The sequence below is a fragment of the Xiphias gladius genome, chromosome 16 (genome assembly GCF_016859285.1).
Source record: "Xiphias gladius isolate SHS-SW01 ecotype Sanya breed wild chromosome 16, ASM1685928v1, whole genome shotgun sequence".
Classification (NCBI taxonomy): Eukaryota; Metazoa; Chordata; class Actinopteri; order Istiophoriformes; family Xiphiidae; genus Xiphias; species Xiphias gladius.
The window spans coordinates 28,424,651-28,449,019 of record NC_053415.1 but is presented as its reverse complement, the minus strand read 5'-3'; the positions used below and the strand labels follow the sequence as shown (position 1 = coordinate 28,449,019).

Sequence of the window (24,369 nt, the reverse complement as noted above, 5' to 3'; positions counted from 1 at the left end):
GTGTATTGCAATCTGTGTATACCTGTGGTTGTGTATGGCGGTGTGAGTACTCAGCAGTGTGAGTTCAGACAGTCTCTCCTCTGCACACTGAGCGGTGAGTCGAGCTTCAGCATCCTGATCCCAGCAGTCCTCCATCGTCTCCTTCAGGGAACGCAACGCCTGAACACACAACGATACACGAATACACGAAGCCAGCAGTACTACTGTCATTACTACAGCCCAAAGTCAATGTATTTACCGGAGTTTTTATGAAGAATTACGATGCAAATTTAAACCCTTTCTGCATTGTATCACAATAAATTCCAAAACTTAAATGCAACAACTACACAAACAATCTGGGGAACTTGTATGCCCTGAATTCAGCCTATCAGGTAGCGCTGCCATCAAACGAGCTCCACGAGTCAAATGTTTGGTTTGATGTTTCAGATTCCTGCCGCTCCACAGCAGTTGATCTGATGATGTCGAGGATTGAACTGGATTATTTCATGCAGGGAAGAGCAGTGATTGATTACATTTTTCTGTGGCATTATTGGGAAAAACTAAACATTTGCGGATGTTAACGTTAACACGGTAACAAACTGCGTGTATCTTTGAGTCGAACCTGTAGTGACAGGTGAGAACAGTGACACTAACCAGGCTGTTCTCCTTCCAAGCTTCGGGGAATCTGGGTCTGTATTTCCCTCTGGCCACGAGGATCTGCATCTCCTCGAAGCTCGGATGGTTCCCGAGCTCCGCCTGAAACGCCAGCTGGTACTCTGGTACTGTTTCACCTGAACACACAGCAGACATGAAATGTGTGTTTGCAAATGATATGCAGTGTTTGGTGTGGTAAACTAAATTTTTACAGCATCTGATCACAGATTCTGCTTTTAATTAGGCATTCATCTGTTGATGATTTCTTTTTGGTGAATTCTTTAATCCTTTAATCCATAACATGTCAGAAAATAGAGAAAAACACTCCCAAAGTAACATCTTCAAACGACAGTCCAAAATCCAAAAATATTCCGTTTATTGTGACATAAATCAGACGAAAGCAGAAAATCTGACACTAGACACAGTTTTGAGTTTTTACTATAAATAATTTTAAACGTGTAGTTATATATGTATTTTATGTTCATATCTTCAGAGCGCTTGCGCTCAAAACTGTTTTTAAACTGTGAGGCGCGTCCCCTGGGGGAGCAGGGGAGTTGAAGAAAAATCACACTTGTCATAACAGACATAAAACAGGCGTAAAACATGGTTTTTAGATTCAGTGTGACTCCCACTTTCCGAGGATGTAATTATCTCTGTCAACTGCCAATAATAAATGAAAATGAGCTCATAGAGAGAGGATGCTCCTCGTGCCAGAACTTCCTGTTTTTAAGTTTCCTTCGGGATCGCAGTGACCCAGTGACAGTTGTCTGTACGTCCACGGCTGCGCTGCAACAGGATCACAGCTGATTCGGCAGCTCTTAACGGGACGGTTTGACTGAATGGCAATGCCTCTCATTCGCCCATTCACACACACACTCACACAGAGCGAGTGTGTGTTTGTTCTTACACTCACACAGAGAGATGGAAACAGAGCTGCCGCGCACATCAGGAGCAACTTAGGGTCCAGCGTCTCGCCCAAGGACACTGCCACAGGGGGAGCCGGGGAATCGAACCGCCGACCCAGTGATTAGTGGACGAGCTGCTCTACCACCTGAGCCGCAGCCGCCCCATTTCTTTTAATTTTCTATTTATTTCTTTTTATTTTCTTGTAGACTACAAACACTGTGTATCTGTGTCCTACAATGTACAGTATATCACTTACATCCTCAATGTTTGTATTTATTTTAGTTTATTAAAATGGATTAATGGTTTTCTAAATTACATGTTAGTTGTCATCAGTGTCCCGGACCAAAATCCTTCAGGACTGTAAAAAGGCTGAGGGTTGCATGTCGTTTGTGATATGTTGTACGTCCTGTATGTAAGCTGTTGTCTGTTTTGCAGCGTCGTGTCACCTGGGAACAGGTCGGAGCACCTTCTGAAGCTCTCCCAGTAGAGCAGACCCAGAGCGTAAACATCCACCTGCTTCAGCGCCGACTCGCAGTCCCTGAGGTTCAGAGCTCCGCCCAGGACCTCCGGAGCCATGTACCGCACCGTCCCCACCTACAGACACGCAGACGTTAAACTCTACCTTCTGTTTTATTTGACGCCTGTACCATCATCGTCACGTGACCTGACCTCAGATATTGCCAGAGTTTCATCGTCTCCGGGGCGACAGGGCCGGTTTCCTGTCAGCCTCATGGACAGACCGAAGTCGGCGAGGACGCAGGACAGATCGGCTCGGACCAAAACGTTCCTGCTGGTCACGTCTCTGTGGGCCACAGCTGGTTTATACTGGTCTGAGTGGGGACAGAGGAGAGACCGGTCTGGATCTGTCCCATTTTAATGACTCGGAGGGACTTGTTGTAGTTTTATCACCTGGATTCTACCAGGTGATAAACTCAGGTTTTAGTAGACGTATAAACAAATCATGAAGTCAGACATGCGGACGCAATTATTTTCCAAAAAAGCCCAACTGAAATGTCCTCGGTCATAAAGAGGTGGTAAAAACCTCAGGATTAATACTGCTCCAAAAAACCAGGGATAAGGTCTACGAGCACAGGAAGGAGAAAAAAGAGAAAACGTCAAGTGAACTTTACAGGTTATACAATAACAAATAAAGTCCATTCAGAGATGTGAGTGGACGTGAGTCTGCCGTGTGAAAGGATGTGAAGATACGACTAAAGGAACACACAAAAGAAAAAAAACTGCATACACACAAGAAATGCAAAATCCAGGAATTCCAGGAATTCCAGGAATTCCAACCCCAGACTCCTGTTTGTTTTAAGTAAAGAACATTCTGGCATTTGTTTTGTTATTAGTCATGAATCTGGAGAAAAGAAAAGGGGGTTTTCTCCAGATAACGAGAAATTTACCCCGTTACCGGGAGAAAACCTGTAAAAGCGTTATCTCGAGATAACAAGGTCATTTTATCCCATCATTCAAATCTTCCCCGGGTAATGAAAACTCTGCAGCTCCTTCTAATGTCGCTTAATCCAATGCTGCTGAAGAGGTGCGGATTCGCTGGATTACATGTTGCTTCTGATGAAACCAAAATTAGATATTTATTCATCAGAACATTTTCCAGTTATCAAGAAAAACACTACATTTCGTAAAAACGCATTTTTGCTGTTATGTCAAAAATGCTTCTTTCCTCGTGAAGGTGGGATGTTTATCACTTTCATTTTCTTACATTACCGAGAAAAACTTTTTTATTGTGTTTCGTGTGTATTGTTTTCACACGAAAAAAACCCTCTCATAAATCAAGATATTTATAGCGTTATCTTGAGAGTATCCCCTTTTGTTTTTTTTCATGCATTATATTTAAACATTATTTAGTTTTCTTTTGAAAACGAGATCTTTTTTTAAACATAATTTGAACTCTCGGAATAACGCCTGCGTAAAAAACATCATCGCAGTCACGGCCGCGCTCAGCTTCCACCTGCGTAGACGCAATACTGAGAGGCAGATAACCAGTCAGCTTCTCTTGCTGATGGACAGATTCAATTATTTGATCAGCGACTGCAGAGCAGCTGATCTGTCTCCACCATCACTGCGGCCTGTTTACTGTAAACTGGGCCCACACACTCCAATAATCACTTTAAACGCCGATTTGCTTTTATAAGACCAGGTTATAAGAATGATTTACAGTCTCTGTCACCACCAGGGGGAGCGGCGATGTTCTGTCACTGTCTGATATCGACCCGACCCCTCCCTGCTGCGTTACAATGAACAGCAGCCACTGTGACAGAGCGACAGTCGATTATCTTTATCATGTGCAGAGTGTCAGTTTGGCCTCCCAACGTTCAGCAGCAGCAGCAGCAGCAGCTTTACTCTGTTCGCTGGATGAGAAGAAAACCAGAAAGAGAGAAGAAATAGTCCAAGGAGCAAGAAGCAACTGGCGACAAAGTTAAAAAGACATTTGACTCTGCTGCTCAAAATAGAAACATATCAGAGAAAAACAATACATTTCAAGAATAGTATTAGTGATTAACATGTGTTGATATTTAATAATTCAAGTGTGATGATAATCTCTCTTTCTCTTTGTAAATAAATCCCATAAAAAGACTCAAACCATCACTGACTGTCTCCATCTCGTCCTGGGATGAACCTGGTTCCTCTGAGCCTCAGAGCTCCACTGTCTCCAGAAACCATTAAACCACATCAGTGAGACACACTGTTGCTCCGGGTGGACATGTCCCTTCATCTCCAACACACACACACACACACTGGAGTTTATTTAGACTCAGTCCCCCACACACACACACACACACACCGTCCTGCTGCCCCAGATACTCACTGCAGCACCAAATGTGGATTAATCCGCCGCTGAAAATAGTCCCCAACTGAGTCACTGTCTGATAAAAACTAAACGGTGAGCCGCTGTCTGAGGAAAATGACTTTTGAAAAGTGAAACTACGTAGTTCACACACCCAGATGAAATAACGACATGACGTGTACCTCCCCTGCAGAGTTCCGTGTGCAGGAAAGCGAGTCCTCTGGTCACACCGTGAGTCATCCTGCAGCAGGTCAACCAGTCGACTGTGTGGAGGGACAGGTATCGAGACAGACAGCCCTGGTGGACAGACAGACAGAGAGACAGACAGACAGAGAGAGAGCTGCTTACAGTAAATACTGTCTTCGTTTTTACTTCTTTTGTTTTACTCTTTTTTACTTTCTGAGGGGGATGTAAAACACTCCAACAGGAGAAGGTGCGAATATGTATATATACATACACACATACATATACATGTGTGTGTATATGTATGTGTGTATGTGTATATGTATGTGTATGTGTATATGTACATGTATGTGTATGTGTATGTGTATGTGTATGTGTTTGTATGTATACAGGCTGTTTTTTTGTCCTTTGCGCTGGAAATTTCATCACTATTTGTTTAATGATATAAAGGATGTGACTGAGATGATGGATATTAATGATCCACTATGACTAACATGGTTGTTTAAAACAGAGACAGTCAAATCTTATTTAGGGAGTGTATGGAAGCTCAGGAGGAGAGCAATGCGTCAGTGATGGTGGTGGTTTACGCGTGAGACTATTTTACAGGTATTTTTTACCTTCTGTGTAGGAATCGTCACTTGACTGAAATGTGAGCAGCCTGCTGGAAGACGTTTCCTTGGAAGGAAACTGTTGTGTTGTTAATGTCTGATGTAAAAGTGTCTGATAATCTGAGGGAAGGAAAAACTCCATTCGTCCGTCCACGTACACACAGATACTGTATATACCTTTATGGCTGCCGGATCTCTGTCTGTTCCTGTTCACAGAAAGAACAGATCTTACATTAAATAGTGGCTTATGTGATAGCTGTGTGTGTGTGTGTGTGTGTGTGTGTGTGTGTGTGTGTGTGTTTGTGTGTGTGTGTGTGTGTGTGTGTGTGAGCAGACAGTTAGGTAATTACTGTCTGATTGCTACAGAGGAATGCAGTAAACCAACCAACCAGACATTACACTGAGGGTGTGTTACTGTTTGTGTGTATTAAACAATGTGTGTGTACCAGTGTGTAAATAGCTTTTGGTTATAAACAGGAAGCTGAAATTGTTTATGTACAAGTTTGTAAATGAGAGATAGTGATAATAAAGATTTGATTTGCAGTGTGTCCTTGTGTGTGTGTGTGTTGTGTGTAACTGTGTGTCTGTGTTTAAATGTGTGTGTGTGTGTGTGTGTGTGTGTGTGTGTGTGTGTGTGTGTGTGTGCACTTGTGGTCGGTGCCTCCAGACAGGAAGCAGGAGTGAAGGCGCCGTCTTCTTCCAGCACAATAACAAGACTAATGGAGTCAGAGAGACGTAGACATGACCTAAAGCACAGACGGCTGAACTGTGTAAATTCCTGTTAGCGCCCCCTACAGGCCGAGAAGTTCATTACAGTTACAACATGAACAGACAACCTCCTGATGATCCAGAGTGGTTAGAAAGAGTCAGTGACCCCCGTGGAGGGACCTGGTTTTCTGAGTTAACTGGTCATAAAATGGACCTGATCTTCATCTGAGTCACAAGTTCAGGAAAACACAATGTGCTTCAGGTAATAACACACAAACTATTATAATCCTTCATGTCTTTACTGAACACATCCATTAAACCTTCAGAGTGACGGTGGGAAAAGCCACGAACCCTTGGATTTAATAACTGGTGGAACCTCAAAGCAGCTCTTCGGCAGCGGCGGATCAGACCCGAACGGCGTTCAGGAGGAACCTTGGACCGTTCTTCCCGCAGAGCTGCTTCAGCTCAGACACGTTCTCGGCTCCCTGAGCTCCTTCCACACCATCTCTGTTGGTTCTGGAGTGGGCCAGTCAGAGCCCAGTTTCTACTGATCTTCGGCTGGTGACAGCCACCTTGACGTTATCCTGTCAGATACCTTGACAACCTTGGGAATTAATTTCCCCCTCGGTGATGTTGCGCTGTCCAGGCCCAGAGGCCGCAAAGCCCCAAATCAGGACGCTCCCTCCACCGTACTTCACAGCTGGGAGGATGTTTGCATGTTGGGGCATTGCTGTTTTTACTCCAGACGTAGAGCTGCGTTTTCTTCCTAAACAGTTCAACGTTAGTTTCATCGGTCCACAGAACATTTTCCCAGCAGCACTGTGGAGTGTCAAGCTGCTCTTTGGCAAACTTCAGGCAAAGTATTTGGAGCGCAGTAGCTTCCTCCGTGTCCTGCCACGGACACCATGCTCCATGACCTGTGTACGGTGACTCATTTTCACCAGCTCCAGTGATTGCTTTTAGCCTTTAGCTGTTATTCTTCTTTTTTTACCTCACTGATTGTTCTGGTTTGAGCCTTCGGAGTCATCTCAGCTGGACGTCCACTTCCAGGGAGAGGAGCCACAGAACTAAACTGTCTCCATTTATAGACAATTCGTCAGACTGTGGACTGATGAATATTTTGTGTTCTTTTATGTCTACTCTGCTCTTTGAATGTGACCAAACACACATTGCTGCTGTTTTCACTTTTTACTTCTGTAGTTTTTTATTTTTATCACCCTTTCAACTCCATGAGTCAATGATGCACACAAACTGTTCTGGATTTTATGCTGCTTGGTGGTCGGACTACATGCCACCTTTGGCTGGGAAACCAAGAACAATCTACTCGGTGGCAACCGACAGCCCGGATACTTGAGGGAATTCCTATTAAACCTGCAGGACCGGCAAACTGACCGGACTAATGATGTATGGAATATTCGAGCGGAGTTACTCTCCCAAACTCCAAATAAGAAGAAAGGTGCCGCGCATCGGAGGAGACTGGTTCGCCTCCACCTCTCTTCAGGAAATGGGGTTGGAAAGCAAGTCTGAGAATTAAACTCAAATGGGAAAATAAACACAGATCGCTACCTCCTGTTATCCCCAGCACTGTCCGCTCCCTGAGAAATAAGTTAGAGGAACCTTAAGTAAATCTTAACTACATGCATGAATATAGAAATGCTTCCATCCTGGCAGTCACGGAAACATGGCTGGACGGTAGAGTTGAGGATCACGCACTCTTTATTGACGGTTTTGGCGCCCCCTTAAGACTTGACAGAGACAAACAAAGTAGAGGCGGAGTTTGTTTTTATATCAACAAGCGCTGGTGCTCCACAGCCATCATTCATGAGAGTCTGAGGAAGCCTTGTATAGAGCTCTAGCAAGAGAATTGCCCCAGTTAATTTTTACTCTCGTTTACATCCATCCCAAAGCTAACGCAAACACTGCCTGTGAACACATCATGAGTACTGTAGATAGACGGGAACTGATTTCACCTGACTCCCCCAAATTCATTTTGGGACATTTTAATCACTGTTCCATTGAAAAAAATCACTGAAAGGATTCAAGCAAAACATCACATGCCACACGTTTTGACAGGGTTCTTGACAAGTGCAATGGTTCTGTTCCAGGTGCCCCAAAAATCTCTGCCCCTCCCTCCTCTTGAAACCGCTGGTCATAATCCCTGGGGGGGGGCACAGATTTCCATGGCCTCTGGAGACCAAAGGTTGCCTCTGGTCTGTTGAAATAGATTGCCTTTGTTCGTAATTGTAACTTAGATGAAGATCTGATCATATTTTAGGACAAATTTATACATAAATGCAACTTTTTGTTTTCTGTGGGTTTTTCTTTTTTATTGTGAAATATTTATTTTATGTAGAAAATGTCATCCATGAGGCTTTTTACTTACATAATCGCAAATATGAAGTTAATTCTATCAAGACCACAATAAAGAATATTAATGTCAGGCTACAATAAACAAGAATAATTACTAAAAATGAAGCTATTAAAAAAGATTGCACTAGCCAGCTAAAATGCATGTAGCACTATATGTTTAATTTGGTCTCTTACATGTGGGTAGTACTCCATGAGGATCAGGAACTCTGGTTGTCCATCGGCCGTCATCCTCTCGTCGGCGGTCAAGAAGCGGGTGATGTTGACGTGTTGTTGCAGCAGCGGCAGACTGTAGATGGAGCACTCGTTGGCGAAATTCTGCCGGTTGGCCGAGCTAAAGAGTTTGACGGCCACACAGCGCTCATTAAGACAGCCACGAAACACCGCACCGTAACGACCTCGACCAATCAGCTGCCAGAGCGGAGGACAGAGAAACAGAAACAGAAGGACAGACTCGTGGTGTTCCTCATGGCTCAATTCTAGATCCTCTAACATTCAGGTTTTATATGTTTATACTTTATTCACTGTACTATTTTTGAGAGAAATTTAAACATTTACATTAACTCTTTTATTAACTGTAGTCACTAGGTGTTGTCTGTGTGGTTCGTTTTAACAATCCCACCTCTTCTCTTAAAGGGACAACCCACCAATTTTATATGTCAAAGTCAGTCTACTAGTCTTTTCTTTGGAGAGTCCTACTCAGACTATGAAAACGGTTATTCTCTTTTCAAGGATGACACAATAATGATGTCATCAGGGATATCTCAACTTGGGAATGGAGACGACCAATTTTTAATGAAAAAAGTTACAAACTGGAGGAGTGGCAGTTGAAAGAGATGAGTGTTTACCAGGCAGCGAGGCTCCAATGGAAGACACCATCTCGTGTATTATGGGAAGTGTAGGACCCAGTGCTTTTGGACTAGAAATCAGGACATTTTCCACCTCTGCTGCTCTGATTTGGGACTTTCTATTTTTGTGAGTCCGCCTATATTACAGTACAGCACTAAATCACTAGAGTCCCCCCTTAAATCTCATTCAGACAGGGCATCTCCCACTCTGGAGTAGATAAATCTTTAATTTTATAGCATAAAAAGATTGTGAATAGTTAATTGACTTTCCAATGAAAACAATCTCCAAGGTGTCGACATTTTTCTGCCTAAATAAAACAGCTGTTTTCAGCTTTGTGACAATGTGTTTTTCAGCTAATATGATGGGTTTTTAATGATTTAGTTAGCTGAAGTAGCAGAACAGTTTTGTCAACCCATGAACACTTCATCCTTGAAAATTGAAAAATTCAAAATTTGAAGAAACATGGTTTCCTCTGGACTTTGACAATATAGTAAATATGTTTAACATATGATAGTAATAAAATAATACTATAATAAACATTCTACAATTATAATATACTATAATATAATAATAACTACTACAGTAATTCATTTTTAATAAGGTAAAACAGCAATGAGGAGTTTGGGCCGACTGGGAGTATTTAAAAAGAGGTTTTCAGTAAATTACCAGAGCTGGTTGCAGCAGCTGCTCTTACATTCAAACTTAGCCTCGTTATAATGTGATTGTTTACTAAATTGAAATTTACTCGTAACTGAATTAGGACAGGTTGCACTACATAAATTAGTTCTTACTTAGAAATTAGCTGTCACTTAACAGTTACACCTGCTGTAAGTAGGTGTGACTGCTTTTTGCCTGTTTTGCGCCTCTTTGTAGTCATTTGATTTGAGGGGTTCGGGTCTTTGGGCCCTGGGTTTGTACCTGGTAGACCTGTTCAGTAATCCAACCATGATTCTAACAAGCCGACTAAGTCTTGCGTTTGGACCCTGGTAGGGGTCAGTTACCTCCAGCAGTTTGAGACTGTCCAGGTCGACAGCAGACTCGGCGTTTGCTGCCTCCATCACATCCAGAGCAGACAGACTGTGTTTCTGTTTCCCTGAACACAGACAAACACACCGTTGGTACCAGTGATTATCCTTATTAATCACATGTCCTCATGGTGTGAGTGTGAGAGTGTGTGTGTGTGTGTGTTCAGAGCGTGTGTGTACCTTTCATCATTCGGTATCCCAGGAACAGAGCCATGATGAGGACGGCTGCTATGGCTACGGTTACCAGAGCGACGAGCGCCGTCTCCTCCCGCCTCAGCGGCTGGTGTTCTGTTGGACAACGATGTCATCGTTAACATCGTCTCTCAGACCGCGACGTGACAACACGTTCAGATCAGTTCGGTTTGGAGACACACACACACACACACACACACACACACACACACTCACTCATAGTCTGTGCTGGATCAATAAAGTTTTCATGTCATCTCCCGGAGAGGGAGAGAGACTGTCTGCTTCTGTCTCATCATTACTTCTCCTCCTGACTCTGTTTCTTAAATTCACACTCGAACCCTCGCTGCTCATTAGAAGGGAATTTCTGTCCATCGCACAGCAAACGGCCCGTTTTTATCCTGCGAGTGCAACGATCAGGGCAGAGCGGTAGATGTTGGCTCGCCGACAGATTGCAGTGGTGAGTAACTGAGCACATTTACTCAAGTACCGTACTTCACTTGAGTATTTTCTTGCACGCCGCTTTCTGCTTCTGGATTTAAAGGGAAATGTCCTTTTCACTCAGCTACATTTATCTGACAGCTGCAGTTACTCTGCAAAGATTTTTACAAACAAAACATGAAGAGTCATAAAATATGAAATTTTATTATCAATGAAACGACCCAACAGTCAGTTCATTACTTCACAACTGTTCTGATGATAACTGACGTCATTTTCATGTTAAAATGACCAGACATTTCCAGCTCCTCAAATCTGAAGATTTGCTGCTTTTCATTTTACTCCTTTATTTTAATCTTTTAAATGTATTTCTCATGAGGTCTGGAGTATGGACAAGATAAGTGTTGTGAAGGTGCCACTTTGGGCTCTGAGTTTTTACAAACTAAACAATCAATCTATTAATCAAGAAAGTAATCAGAAGATTAAATCTTAGTGAAAACAATCTTTAGTTGCAGCTGATAGTTAAAGATCAGCTCCACCTCATCCACCTACGACAGAAAGATGCTGTTACACATTCAATCTGAAGATATAATATAGGACAGAACATCAGTCTCAGGGCACCGATGCTATTTCAGTCATAAATCTCGTAAATTGTTACGCGACATCTTAAAATGTGACGCAGCAGCGCTTACTCAACGATGCATTTCAAGAATACAACATCAGCTGCTGACGTTACGTTCTTTGGTGTCTTTTTTGTGGTGCTTCTGTAGCAGCCCGGCGCCATTTGCACCTGATTTAATGAAGGTAAACACCGCGGACGTTCGTGTCGGACGGCACTTCTCTCCTCCAGTCAGAGGCTGCAGGTTTATCGACACGTGTCCTGCTGCCTTCAGATGCTGCAAGGATTTAAAAGAACTGAGGGAGAAACTTTTCATACAGTAGAAACCAGCCGTGGACGGCAGATGCTGCTCGAGGCGCAGCCCACAGCGTAACTCACCGAATCCACGGCAACGTTACAGTTTCTGTTTCTTGTAAAAGTTTACATCTGTTCACGTGAGTGAAGACTTTTAATGTGTACTGACAGTTGTTCTCATATTTAATACATGAATGTGTGTTTATAGCCGACTTTAAGGTGAAGAGTGAATCATTTTGGAAACAGCCAGGAAGCCAGAACGCCTCCGACGGTTTGGTCCTGTTCACCTACAGAAGCTTTGACTGTAAACGGAATAAAATCCGCTCGGGGACGCGGTGACGGTGCCTCCTCAACAACATGGCGGACGGTTCTGCCCAGTAACGACCCGTACGAGCTCAGCGATTGGTCAGCACGGAGTGACCCGCTCACCTGTCCGTCGTTCATCCCGCCCGTCGCTCTTCATCGGCCTCAGGGCGGGGGTGTCGCCGGCGGGCGCGGCCTCGGTGAAGTTGGCGTTGCAGAGATCTCGGCTGCAGCAGCAGAAGCGGTAGCTGCCGTTCTGGATCTGAGAGGGTGTCGCCGTTACCAGGCAACGGTCGCCATGACACTCCTGCTGGTCGCCGATGTGAGTCCAACAACCTGGATGAAAAGACATATTTAACCCTTAGATGTGTGGATGTTTTTTTAAACACTCCTACATACCTCAGGTGTTTAGTGACCCGGCCGCTTATAGAAGGCAGATTAAGCCAAATAAAAAAAATCATCATTAACGGTAACAAACACGCTAAAAAAAATATTTTTGCCATTTATGAAATGTTAAATCTTCCTAGATGCTGAAAATCCTCAATATTTCTCAGTGCGGTCTGTTATGTTTCATGTTTCTACTGTCAGGTCTTACGCACAATCTGCTGTGACTTCTGATAGACTGACCCCTCCCAGACCCACACCAGTCACAACAGACGTCACCGGTCACGGTCTCCGTCCTGTGGTTACTGTAATCAGGGTACCGAGCAAAGCGCGCGCCCCTCCGCCGTTGCGCGGTCGGCCTCCGGCGTTTCCGTGGGAGTTCCTCTGTGGAAGTGGTTCTGTTTCTGCCACTCGAGGTGGAGGCGGGTGAGGGGACTGTACGAGATTCCCTCATCAGTCCTAACTTCTCTTGGCGCCACGACCTGGACTCATCTGGACTTTGGTCTCGTTCAACTCTAGCTTCGTCATTCTCGTGCTCCCCTTCTGCTTTGAAATGATCTGATTGATAAATGGCACGAGAACAAACTCCTCATCGTCGGCAGCCTCAGGTCCACCCTCATTGGCTGAGCTGCTGTCGTCTAACCCATCCCTCATAAACCATAGAAAATGAAAATCAAAAAAACCAGAGAAAGAAACCTCGGGCAGCTGAGAGCTTCACTGAAGGAAATGCATGAACCAGACCTGGTCTAGTGTCGCCTGCATTTAAAGCTTGACCTGACTAATTCAACCCGCGTGTCTCACCTTGCTTCACCAGGCGCATTTCCCCGTCTGGTCTTTTTTCCCACAGTCCATAGCAGCGGGAGCCGTGGCTGCAGCGAATCGTGCCGTTCTCTCGCACCACTCCTCGCAGCTCATTGGCCGGGCCGCTGTGAGGCTCCGCCCCTGGCAGGTGGTCGGTGAAGGCACACTCTCTGTCCTCCGAATGAAGACCTGCACGCAGACATTTCATTTATCGTTACGTTTTCAAACAGACAGCGGGTGCAGGTGGTGGAGACTCTCAGATCAGACCTGAGTTTTCATAAAAACACCCGTCAGAACCCCGGACTGCTTCAGGAGGGAAGTCGGGGAGACTTTACTGGACCAGCACTGCCTCTGATACCGAGTATCTTCTAAAAATGAAGCAATCTAACCCAGCACTGAGTGAGAAGATCAGGCCTGTTTCTACATGACTCCTTTTTCTCCGGCTGGAAACGAAGGCTACGGGAGGGTGTCCCCTCCCTCCACTCAAACCCAGGAGTGCGTTGGTCAGGAGGCAGCAAAGTCTCCACCGCGTGCCGACTCGGGTTTAAGGCCGGGCTCGGAAAACCACCGACCTGACACAGAATCCGCACACAATAATTACACAAGGCGGTTTTAGTTAGAAATGTAGAATATTCACTCTGACTGGGACCTGAACTGTTTCAGTTTAGATTTGTTGCTCATTTGTTGTGTTTTATCAGATGACTTTCCTTTTTTTCTTTTTGTCAGGTAACTAACAGACAGAAAACCTCAGGTGGCGTCGCATTATCCATCACAGGAGAACTGTCAGGCCGCAATCAACTATAATCTTCATTATCAATACGTCTGACAGTTATTTTCTTTACTAATCGGTTGATTCTTCGGTGATCAAAATGTCAGGAAACAGTGAACTTGCACATCATTACTCCCTGAAGCCCAAGTGAACATGGTGTACTAGCTCCGTTTTATCTGACCTACAGTCAAAAACCCAAACGGGTTGAGTTCACAGTCAGAAAAAAACTGAGAAAATTAGCAAATGTTCACATTTAAGAAGCTGGAACCCAGGAATTTCTGTCACAATTAGCCGATTGACGCAACGCAGGACGAGGGAGGACCCAAATGTAGACGCCTGACTTACAGGCAGATGGTGGATAACCAGGCAGACGAGAAGACAGGCAGGCAGGCGGCGCAATCGGGAACCGACAACTGGATCACACGAGGAACACGAAGGAACACAACCAGGAACCAAAACAGACGGTGTGACTCTGAGTGGGGACAAAGTGCCGGTACGAGTACTGGCAGAGAAAATGAGAAACCTGGAACAGGTGTCTGGGCAGGGAAACTTGTGCCGTGTACACACTGCATGACTGATCAGTGACAGGGACGAGTCCCCAGCGAGTCCGTTTGGTCCCGAAAACACCGGCGAGAGGTGACACGGGAAATGTCGCGATACTGTGCGAAAGACCCTGGAGCCTTCTTTCGCCCTGGATGTCCGCAAGATGCAAGAGATCCAAGTTGATTTTTCGCTGATTCGCAGCGAAAAAACAAGGAGGAAAAAGAAAAGAACAGAGTTGAGAGAATGGATTGTCTCGTAGCCATGGCCGCTGACGTTGCACAGCTCCTCCCCCGGGGTTATCCTCACCGTGTCTTGCGCTCTCATTGGCTGTAGCTCGTCGCCACAATCATTGCCAGTCACGACACTTTTCACCCTGATGTATTTGGACGGGTCCAGATATTTAGCCCGCTAGGTAACTTTCAGGCATCTGTGATGCATTTGCGAGTCCCTTGGATCGCCTCTTCGAACCGTTCACAAATAGTGATGGAGGCCAATTTGCCTCTGACCTGGGGCTTTTCTTGCCGATCTCCAACAACTAAAATCGTGTAGTGTCAGCTTCGCATTGGGCGACTGCAGGGCTGACGATGAACGGGACCAGGCGTCAGGTGAGCGAGGACACGGAGAAAAGTCCGAGGCTTAATCGATTGATCGACTATCAAAATCAACTTAATCATTTCAGCTCGAGAGTACTGGTTGGTCTCTGTCGTGTACAGTGGCGGTCAAAAGGAGCCCAACAGCCAATTTCTGCCCCAGGGCCCCTCGGGGCGTGCAAATCGCCACGTGACGGCAGCCCAGGAGCCACGAAGCATTAGTGATGGACGATGAAGTCAGACGCACCGAGCAGAGCTGCACACATTTAAAACGATCGATGACGAGACATTCGGTTTTAATTACATTTCACGCATTTATTCTGTCATTCACTGCTGCTTTAGAAATGTTACAGGGTATCTTTCAGTTTTTCAAAATCTCCCAGACTCGAGATTTTGTTGCTCGGGTCTGTTTTGGGGGAACTAATCCATGATGCTAGATTAGAATAAAAGATTGTTCGGACAAGATCGGAGCATATTCCTCCTTTATCCACAGTATTTGAAAGTTTTCAGGTGTCTTTGTAAAAAGGACAAGAACTGACTGGTGTTCACCTCAGCTCTAAAGTTACTGGTAAAACACAAACGTCACGAGACCGTCAGCCCCCCCACACTCCATGTCCTCTGTGAGGACTTTGAGTTGATGCCATCAGGAATGGGTTTTAGATCATCTCTATGCAAAGCAAACAGACTTGTGAACAGCCGGAGGACAAGAAATGCTCCGTTTACCTTGTGTACAAACTGATTAATGCACTTCTGACATCTGCTGTTTAATATGACACGAGCCTTCGTGGAGACGGACTTCGTTGACCAGCTGCGGACCGGACACGGTTACAGATCCTTGTGTATTTTTTTTGCTTTTTCTTTTTCTTTTTACGGTGTGTAAGTGAACTCTCTGTGGAACTTGTCTTTGTCCCAACTTGCCCCTTGAGGGACAATAGTGTTTTTAATTTAACTGAATTAGACAATAAGCTCTAAATAGAGTTCTGGATCGGGAACCAAGTCTTGCTTGTGTTCGGGCCGTCTTCCCGCGTGTTCTTGGCGTGGGTCAGGGGGCTCGGGCCGGCTGAGTTCTATGGGAAACGGCACGCCTTCAGGAGCTGGTCTAAAGGAGACTCGGGGGACATCTGGGAAAATGAAGGAACTGCTGCCTGCCCAGATTTTCAGGGACCGGACAACTATGGGGTTTACACCAAGGCCGGTAGATACTGAGCAGGATGACTGCTCCACTTGCAGTGATCAGATGGAACTAAGTACATTTACTGCACTTACGTGCAAATTTAAGGTACTTGAGTATTTTCCTTTCATGCTACTTTAGACTTGTAGTCCACCACATTTCAGAGGGAAATATTGTACTTTTTCTGCTCTACATTTATTCAAGAGTTATTATTACCAGTTCAAAACATATGAAGTTTGTAAAATATGACCCTTTTTTTACAGATTTCATTACCAACAAAAAATCAAATTAGAGCTGAAACAATTAGATGATTAACTGATTCGTTATTGATGTTTTATTCATCGTTTAAGCCACTTTTCACGTAAAAGATTTTCATGTTTGCAGCTACTCAGAAGTGAAGCTTTGCGGCTTTTTCCTTGTAATAATTTGAATCATAAATATTTCCCGGCATCGGGCAGTTGTGGGAATACAACGTACGTAACCCTAAACAGTGCAACAAAAAGTCCAAATTTAAGAAATGACTGATAATTTACAACTATTTTAAACGATCTCAATCCTAAAAAGATCAAATTCAAAGAAGCATCAATGCCAGTCTCAATTTATTGACAATTCAAACTGACTTGAAGTTTCTTCTCAAAATGAAAATATTCATGCACAATTTCAAAAGTTAAACTTTGATTTTTGTGCAATTTCTTTAGAAAACCTCGGGCTTGAAAACACTGCAATTTACGGTGAGTATTTTCATGTTTTTATCAAACTTCTTCTGTATTTACTCTTTATTCTTGTTTTACCTTTACCTCAGTACCGTGATCAGCGCAGGACTCTGACCTGCGACGGAGTATTTGTACAGTGTGGTATTAGTACTTTTACACTAGTACAGGATCAGAGCTCCTCCTCCGCCACCACTGACCACGAGAACCCAGTCAAACTTTAGACGGCATCAGCGAGGGCCTGCAGATGTCCTCCAGATGTGGTCTGACAGATCTAACCACATTCAGACCGAATGTCATTTACACCTCTCTCCTGATCCAGATCATGGGCGTAAATGTGGTCTTGAAACTGCCAGAAACTGTGTGAAAGTCAACACACACACACACACACTAACCTCAGTGACTGTAAAAGTGTGACGGCTAGAAATAATGATGCGTTTTGGCGTCCGCGGCGTCTGAGCGACAAGCGGGAACAACAGAGCGGCGGAGCGAGGGCGACGCCTCGGGCTGCTCGTGTTCTCTTACAACTCTCTTCGTCCCATGTCCCCGCATCACATCTCTACTGCGTCTCCGTCTCACGGGCTCGAGTTACACTGCGCTTCTCGCGCACTCGGGTTTTACGGAGCTGAGTCTCCTCACGGTTGCTCTGTTCATCGGATTCAAACGAGTTTGAGGGGACGACCGCGCTCAGATCCGGTATCTCTACGGCACCGTGTCAACATTCACTCACAGTAAGAAGAGAAGGGAGAAGAAGAATAGATGAATGCGTGTGTGTATTATTCAAACGTTTAGAAAGCTAAAGACAGCGCTTTTAAAATCTCACCACAGCAGATTTATTTATTCTTTTTTCATCAACACAAACACTATTTTTATTGGAAAGAAAAAAGAAAAACTGGACAGATTTGAGTCGTTACTGCGAGAACTGTTTTGGAAAGTAACTAAGTACATTTATTCAGGTACTGCACTTAAGTACGTTTTTCTGACAACTGCAGTGACTTTAGAATAAAATATGATTCTCTGCAAAAAAAGAAACTACCCAGAAGAACATCAAAACCGAGCTTGAATGAGTAATCGACCAATCAACGGGCTGATCGATCGGCGAGGGTTTCGATAACCGATCGGTGGTTTGGGAAACGTTTCATGGTTCCGGCTCCAGCTTCCGTCAGTGAACTGGATCGTTGTGAGTTTGGACTGCGAAGGAGTCGCAGCGGGTTTTGGGTAACCGCGATGCCATTTCTCACCGTCATCTCACATTTCACAAGCCAAACAGTTAACGGATCGATCGACAGATTAAGAATCAATAATCAGTTGCAGTCTCCACCTTGGCCAACGACAAGTTTTAAATGCTGCTTCGACATTAATGATCGAGTAATAGTGATCCGATGACGTACTCCTCCCGTGATCAGCGCAGGACTCTGACCTGCGACGGAGTATTTGTACAGTGTGGTATTAGTACTTTTACCCTAGTACAGGATCAGAGTTCTGCTACATCCACCTACGTCAGACTACGGCTCCGACAGGACGATCGGCACAGAAATAAAACTTTAAACGTTCTACGAACCTGCTGAGTTGGTTCTTATTTAAATGTCCACCGGGCGTCTGATGCTTCATGTTGCCATAGCCACAGCAGCAGCTGCTCAGCCCACATTTTTCTGATGAACAACAACAAAGCGGTGTCTTCGACTAACACACACACACACACACACACACACACACACACACAACCACTATGTAATGTTTGACTTGATTTCATAGCACAGGTTTAAAGTGTCTCTGTGTGTGTGTGTGTGTGTGTGTGTGTGTGTGTGTGTGTGTGTGTGTGCGTGTGTGCGCGCGTGTGTGTGTGTTGGTGCAACAGAGATGAAAATAGAGGGGGCTGCACCTGCTGTCACACTTCAGTCAGGTTTCCATCCAAATACAGCTCAGATTAGAACTGAAATCCATCAAAGTAAAAACCAGCGGAGTCTGGTTTCCCTCCACTGCTGTTGTGTGAACGTGAGCCGATCGACAGCCGGTGGAGCCGAGTCTCCGGTCGCTGCCGTTAAACCGCCGCAGAAGAAGAGGACGCGGCGAGACGAGGTGGTTAAAAGAGCTGCAGTCAGAGCTCAGACGAGGGAAAACCACGTGGAGAACTTGATGGAACCTGACGTTTCTGCTGGTTCCGTGTGTTGATGTGAGGAAGGTTCCAGCCTCCTCACGGCTCCACACAGACCCTGATGGTTTCTCTTCTTCATGCTTCATGGACGTCAGCATGTGGGCTGGGTTTCTGCCCGTGGGGGGGGGGGGTTTAACATGACCTGCTCTGGTCATTCATTTTAACCCCCCCCCCACAGAAACAATTACAGCTGCAGGTACCCGGTATCAGCTACAGGTCTGTACTGTTGTTCTCCTCTGAGCCTGTGTGTTGTCTCCATTAAAGCTGGAGCTGAATCAGCTGTTCTGGGGGGGCTACCGTCACCTCACAGGAATCTGTCTGACCCCCCCTCCCCAAACTGTGTTGGAGCCAGGAGGAGTCTCACTGTTTAGTCTACTGTAACACACGCACACGCGCGCACACGCACGTGCACACGCACACACACTGTGTCGCCGGCCAGTCTGTGTCAGTTCGTGTGTTTTAGTTATGATGCAGTTGATAAGACGCAGACACACACACGCACACTTCACCTCTCATTGTGTGTGTGTTCCAGTATTTATATAAGAAAGTCAGGATGTGAGGTTGTGTGTGCGTCACGACTTCACTGCAGCGGCGCTCCATTAGCTGAACAAACAGGAGTGTGAGGTGCTCTCTAATGTTTCTGTGAGCTGGAGCCAGTGCATGATGGGAACTGAAGTTCTTCCAATCTGCCTGTGAACGTTACCACTGACATGAGGACTAACCCGCGGGCTCAGCTGTGCGGCAGCATGTTACCAACAGCTAAATGTTAGCATCTGGAACACGACCAACGGTTTCCCCTTGCTACCAGCCTTTGTGCTGAGTTAGGCTAACAGTTTCCCCCTGCTACCAGCCTTTGTGCTGAGCTAGGCTAACAGTTTCACCCTGCTACCAGTCTTTGTACTGAGCTAGGCTAACGGCTTCCCCCTGCTACCAGCCTTTGTGCTGAGCTAGGCTAACAGTTTCCCCCTGCTACCAGTCTTTGTACTGAGCTAGGCTAACGGCTTCCCCCTGCTACCAGCCTTTGTGCTGAGCTAGGCTAACGGTTTCCCCTTGCTACCAGTCTTTGTGCTGAGCTAGGCTAACGGTTTCCCCCTGCTACCAGTCTTTGTGCTGAGCTAGGCTAACGGTTTCCCACTGCTTTGTGCTGAGCTAGGCTAACGGTTTCCCCTTGCTACCAGTCTTTGTGCTGAGCTAGGCTAACGGTTTCCCCCTGCTACCAGTCTTTGTGCTGAGCTAGGCTAACGGTTTCCCCCTGCTACCAGTCTTTGTGCTGAGCTAGGCTAACGGTTTCCCCCTGCTACCAGCCTTTGTGCTGAGCTAGGCTAACGGTTTCCCCCAGCTACCAGTCTTTGTACTGAGTAAAGCTAACGGTTTCCCTGCTACCAGCCTTTGTGCTGAGCTAGGCTAACGGTTTCCCCTTGCTACCAGCCTTTGTGCTGAGCTAGGCTAACGGTTTCCCCCTGCTACCAGTCTTTGTGCTGAGCTAGGCTAACGGTTTCCCACTGCTTTGTGCTGAGCTAGGCTAACGGTTTCCCCCTGCTACCAGCCTTTGTGCTGAGCTAGGCTAACGGTTTCCCCCTGCTACCAGTCTTTGTGCTGAGCTAGGCTAACGGTTTCCCCTTGCTACCAGCCTTTGTGCTGAGCTAGGCTAACGGTTTCCCCTTGCTACCAGCCTTTGTGCTGAGCTAGGCTAACGGTTTCCCCTTGCTACCAGCCTTTGTGCTGAGCTAGGCTAACGGTTTCCCCTTGCTACCAGCCTTTGTGCTGAGCTAGGCTAACGGTTTCCCCTTGCTACCAGCCTTTGTGCTGAGCTAGGCTAACGGTTTCCCCCTGCTACCAGTCTTTGTGCTGAGCTAGGCTAACGGTATCCCCCAGCTACCAGTCTTTGTACTGAGCTAGGCTAACGGTTTCCCCCTGCTACCAGCCTTTGTGCTGAGCTAGGCTAACGGTTTCCCCCTGCTACCAGCCTTTGTGCTGAGCTAGGCTAACGGTTTCCCCTGCTACCAGCCTTTGTGCTGAGCTAGGCTAACGGTTTCCCCCTGCTACCAGCCTTTGTGCTGAGCTAGGCTAACGGTTTCCCCCTGCTACCAGTCTTTGTGCTGAGCTAGGCTAACGGTTTCCCCCTGCTACCAGTCTTTGTGCTGAGCTAGGCTAACGGTTTCCCCTGCTACCAGCCTTTGTGCTGAGCTAGGCTACGGTTTCCCCTGCTACCAGCCTTTGTGCTGAGCTAGGCTAACGGTTTCCCCCTGCTACCAGTCTTTGTGCTGAGCTAGGCTAACGGTTTCCCCCTGCTACCAGTCTTTGTGCTGAGCTAGGCTAACGGTTTCCCCTGCTACCAGTCTTTGTGCTGAGCTAGGCTAACGGTTTCCCCTTGCTACCAGTCTTTGTACTGAGCTAGGCTAACGGTTTCCCCTGCTACCAGCCTTTGTGCTGAGCTAGGCTAACGGTTTCCCCCTGCTACCAGTCTTTGTGCTGAGCTAGGCTAACGGTTTCCCCCTGCTACCAGCCTTTGTGCTGAGCTAGGCTAACAGTTTCCCCCTGCTACCAGCCTTTGTGCTGAGCTAGGCTAACGGTTTCCCCCAGCTACCAGTCTTTGTACTGAGTTAGGCTAACGGTTTCCCACTGCTTTGTGCTGAGCTAGGCTAACGGTTTCCCCTTGCTACCAGTCTTTGTACTGAGCTAGGCTATCGGTTTCCCCCTGCATCCAGTCTTTATGCTAAGCTAGGCTAAATGATGTGATATGATGGTGTTGGGACTGACCGGTCACAGCAGGCAGCAGCAGGACCCACAGACACACCGTCAGCGCTGATGAAGGTCCACACACGACGGCCATGTTGGATCCACCTGACAGGTTTGACTCCCTGCAGACGTCACACAAACACTGAGACACAGGCCCACATCACTGATCCTGGGTCAGAGTATCCTGGAGGAGCTGGACACACAGCATCTCCTGCTCTGAAAACACACACACATGGAAAACCACTGTCACTGTCAGACTCTGTACTGACGCTCATGACGACCAATCATCAAACATCACCTCGCCACAGGACGACTCGTTACGACTTGGTTCAGGACTTGGGTCAGAAATCTCTCCCTCTATAGAAGACGCTCACCAGGGCCCCAGGGGGCCCTGGGCGTCTGGGGCCCCGAGGCCCTTCAGCCCTGAATGAACCTGCAGCGACAGTACGACTGTAACTAAAACGAACTTCACACTGTTGTTCTTCAGCTGCTGTCAGCTCCTTTAAAACACCTCAGCTGTGGAAAGTAACTGAGTACTTCAGTACTGCTGATACTTCAACTACATGAAGCTGATAATACTTTTGAATGAAGGACTTTTACATGTAATGTAGCATTTTACACTGATGTACTAGTACTTTTACTTAACTACAGGATCTGAACACTTCCTGCACCACTGACTGACGCAGTGCTCGGGATATGCCTTCCTCGTAGTCCACGTATAACAGTCTCATCGCCCCAGAGACCATCAGACCCTCATTTGTGTCTGTTTTTGGTCATTTTGTGTCTTTTAGCTCAAACAATGAATGTCGATGTCATTTTAAAACAAGGCTCTGGCCCCCGGGGGCCGGTGCCCGCGAGGTCCGACCGGGAATCCGTGAGCGAATAGAGTAGATCTGATCAAATATTACACATGTAAGAATCTTATAATATTCATGTTAGACAAAGAGTGTAAAGGACTCAGAGTTCACCTTCACATTTCTGTAATATTCCTATAATGTTCCTGTTATTATTAACTTTTCACATACATCAATACAATAGTGTCATTATATTAAGACTCAACTATACCTATTATAATAATCGTATCATATCAAATTTCACCAGCAATTACACTAACCAGCAAAACAATATTGACATCAAAACACACCTAAGGGGATATTTATGTAAATATGATTCTGAACATATAATCATCTTGTCATATGAAGCTCATAACAGTAAGTACAAGAACGTAATTATTCCTACAACGTTCCCACAGCGTTGCTCGTCTAGACGCGACACTGAGTGGGTTTGGTGGTTGACCTCACGCTCTAATATTCTTATAATATTTTAGCGGTAACTAGACTAGAGTCATTAAATAGAGCTCAGGGCGAATTCATTGTATAAATACAGCTCTAATGATCTGATAATATTCATATTTAACTCTCAGTATAAGGACTGAACACTGACCTTTCTGTGTTTTATTAGCTGGAACGTTCTGGTAATATTTCAACCGCTATTACACTAATCAGTGAAACAACTGTCACATAACAAAACACTATATTATAGATAGAATCATTTCTAACATTCATGTTTCACCTGCCAGTTGAGCCCATATTATTTCTAAAACATTCATGTAGATATTGAGAGCACACACTGGTTTAGACTCGTCTAGAAAATTCCCGATTCAAGTCGGGATATATTTTTATCCTAAAACACAACTCATCATTTTATTATATTCCTTTAGGACTAATCACCCACATACTGTTACTCTACTTATTCTGATGTGTAAAATGAATACGTCTCTAACGTCTCTATCATGTCTGCATCTCTGGAACATTGGTACAATGTTCCCACGGTACCTGGCAGTGTGTGGCTCTCAGTAGTGACCTTCATGATCCATTTGTCCCTTTGTAACACACCTGTAATTCACCTGCTGTACGCATGACCGCATCTCACACACACACACACACACACACACACACACACACACACACACACACACACACACACACACACACACAGCACATGTGTCTGCTGCAGTGTCACGGCCCAGACCTCGGACATCTGAGATCACCTGGGATGTTTGACTGCAGGTACATTACTGGAGCTGAGGCTGGAAGGGAGTGGCACGCACACGCACACGAACGTGCGCGCGCGCGCCCGCAGACACACACACACACGCGCGCGCAAGTCAGTCACACGGTAACGTGTGTGTAATAAAAACGGTTCATACCGGTGAGGAAGACTCGGGTCGGCTCTGCGGGAGGAGATGAAGCAGCCTGCCTGTCTCTGTCTCCGTCTGTCTGTATTTCTGGTCTTATTCTGGCCCGGCTCTGTTCGGCTCTATTCGGCACGCTTCGTTTCGGTTCGGTCTGGAGCGGTCCGGACTCTCCCCTCCGACATGAATCCGGATCCAGCTGCAGGTTGGTCCAGCAGAATGAGAAAATCCGCAGAAATGAAGCTGCGCTCCTTCCCTCTGCGGCCGCTGCCAGACTGTCAAAGTAAAGGGACCGCAACACGCTCCGCTTCCGGACGACACCTTCGAAATAAAAGCCCAGGCGTCTCGGCGCAAAAACCGCCGAACCGGTTCGCACCGAACT

The 24,369-nt window shown here is 45.9% G+C and overlaps 1 protein-coding gene across 1 annotated transcript in view; it reads right to left on the bottom strand.

The window, feature by feature from the left end:
- The window catches only part of LOC120801369 (bone morphogenetic protein receptor type-2-like), a 35,052-nt gene extending 10,683 nt beyond the window's left edge, over positions 1–24,369 (bottom strand). Inside the window, exons 1-12 of the mRNA XM_040148266.1 lie at positions 24,003–24,369; positions 21,815–22,009; positions 13,117–13,305; positions 12,058–12,267; positions 10,269–10,376; positions 10,065–10,156; positions 8,392–8,625; positions 4,531–4,645; positions 2,209–2,369; positions 1,986–2,133; positions 634–770; positions 23–159 (exon numbers count right to left, since the gene is read on the bottom strand). Of these exons, the coding sequence (XP_040004200.1) occupies positions 23–159; positions 634–770; positions 1,986–2,133; positions 2,209–2,369; positions 4,531–4,645; positions 8,392–8,625; positions 10,065–10,156; positions 10,269–10,376; positions 12,058–12,267; positions 13,117–13,305; positions 21,815–21,887 (1,604 nt within the window). The 5' untranslated portion in view covers positions 21,888–22,009; positions 24,003–24,369. The remainder of the gene's footprint in view (positions 1–22; positions 160–633; positions 771–1,985; positions 2,134–2,208; positions 2,370–4,530; positions 4,646–8,391; positions 8,626–10,064; positions 10,157–10,268; positions 10,377–12,057; positions 12,268–13,116; positions 13,306–21,814; positions 22,010–24,002) is intronic.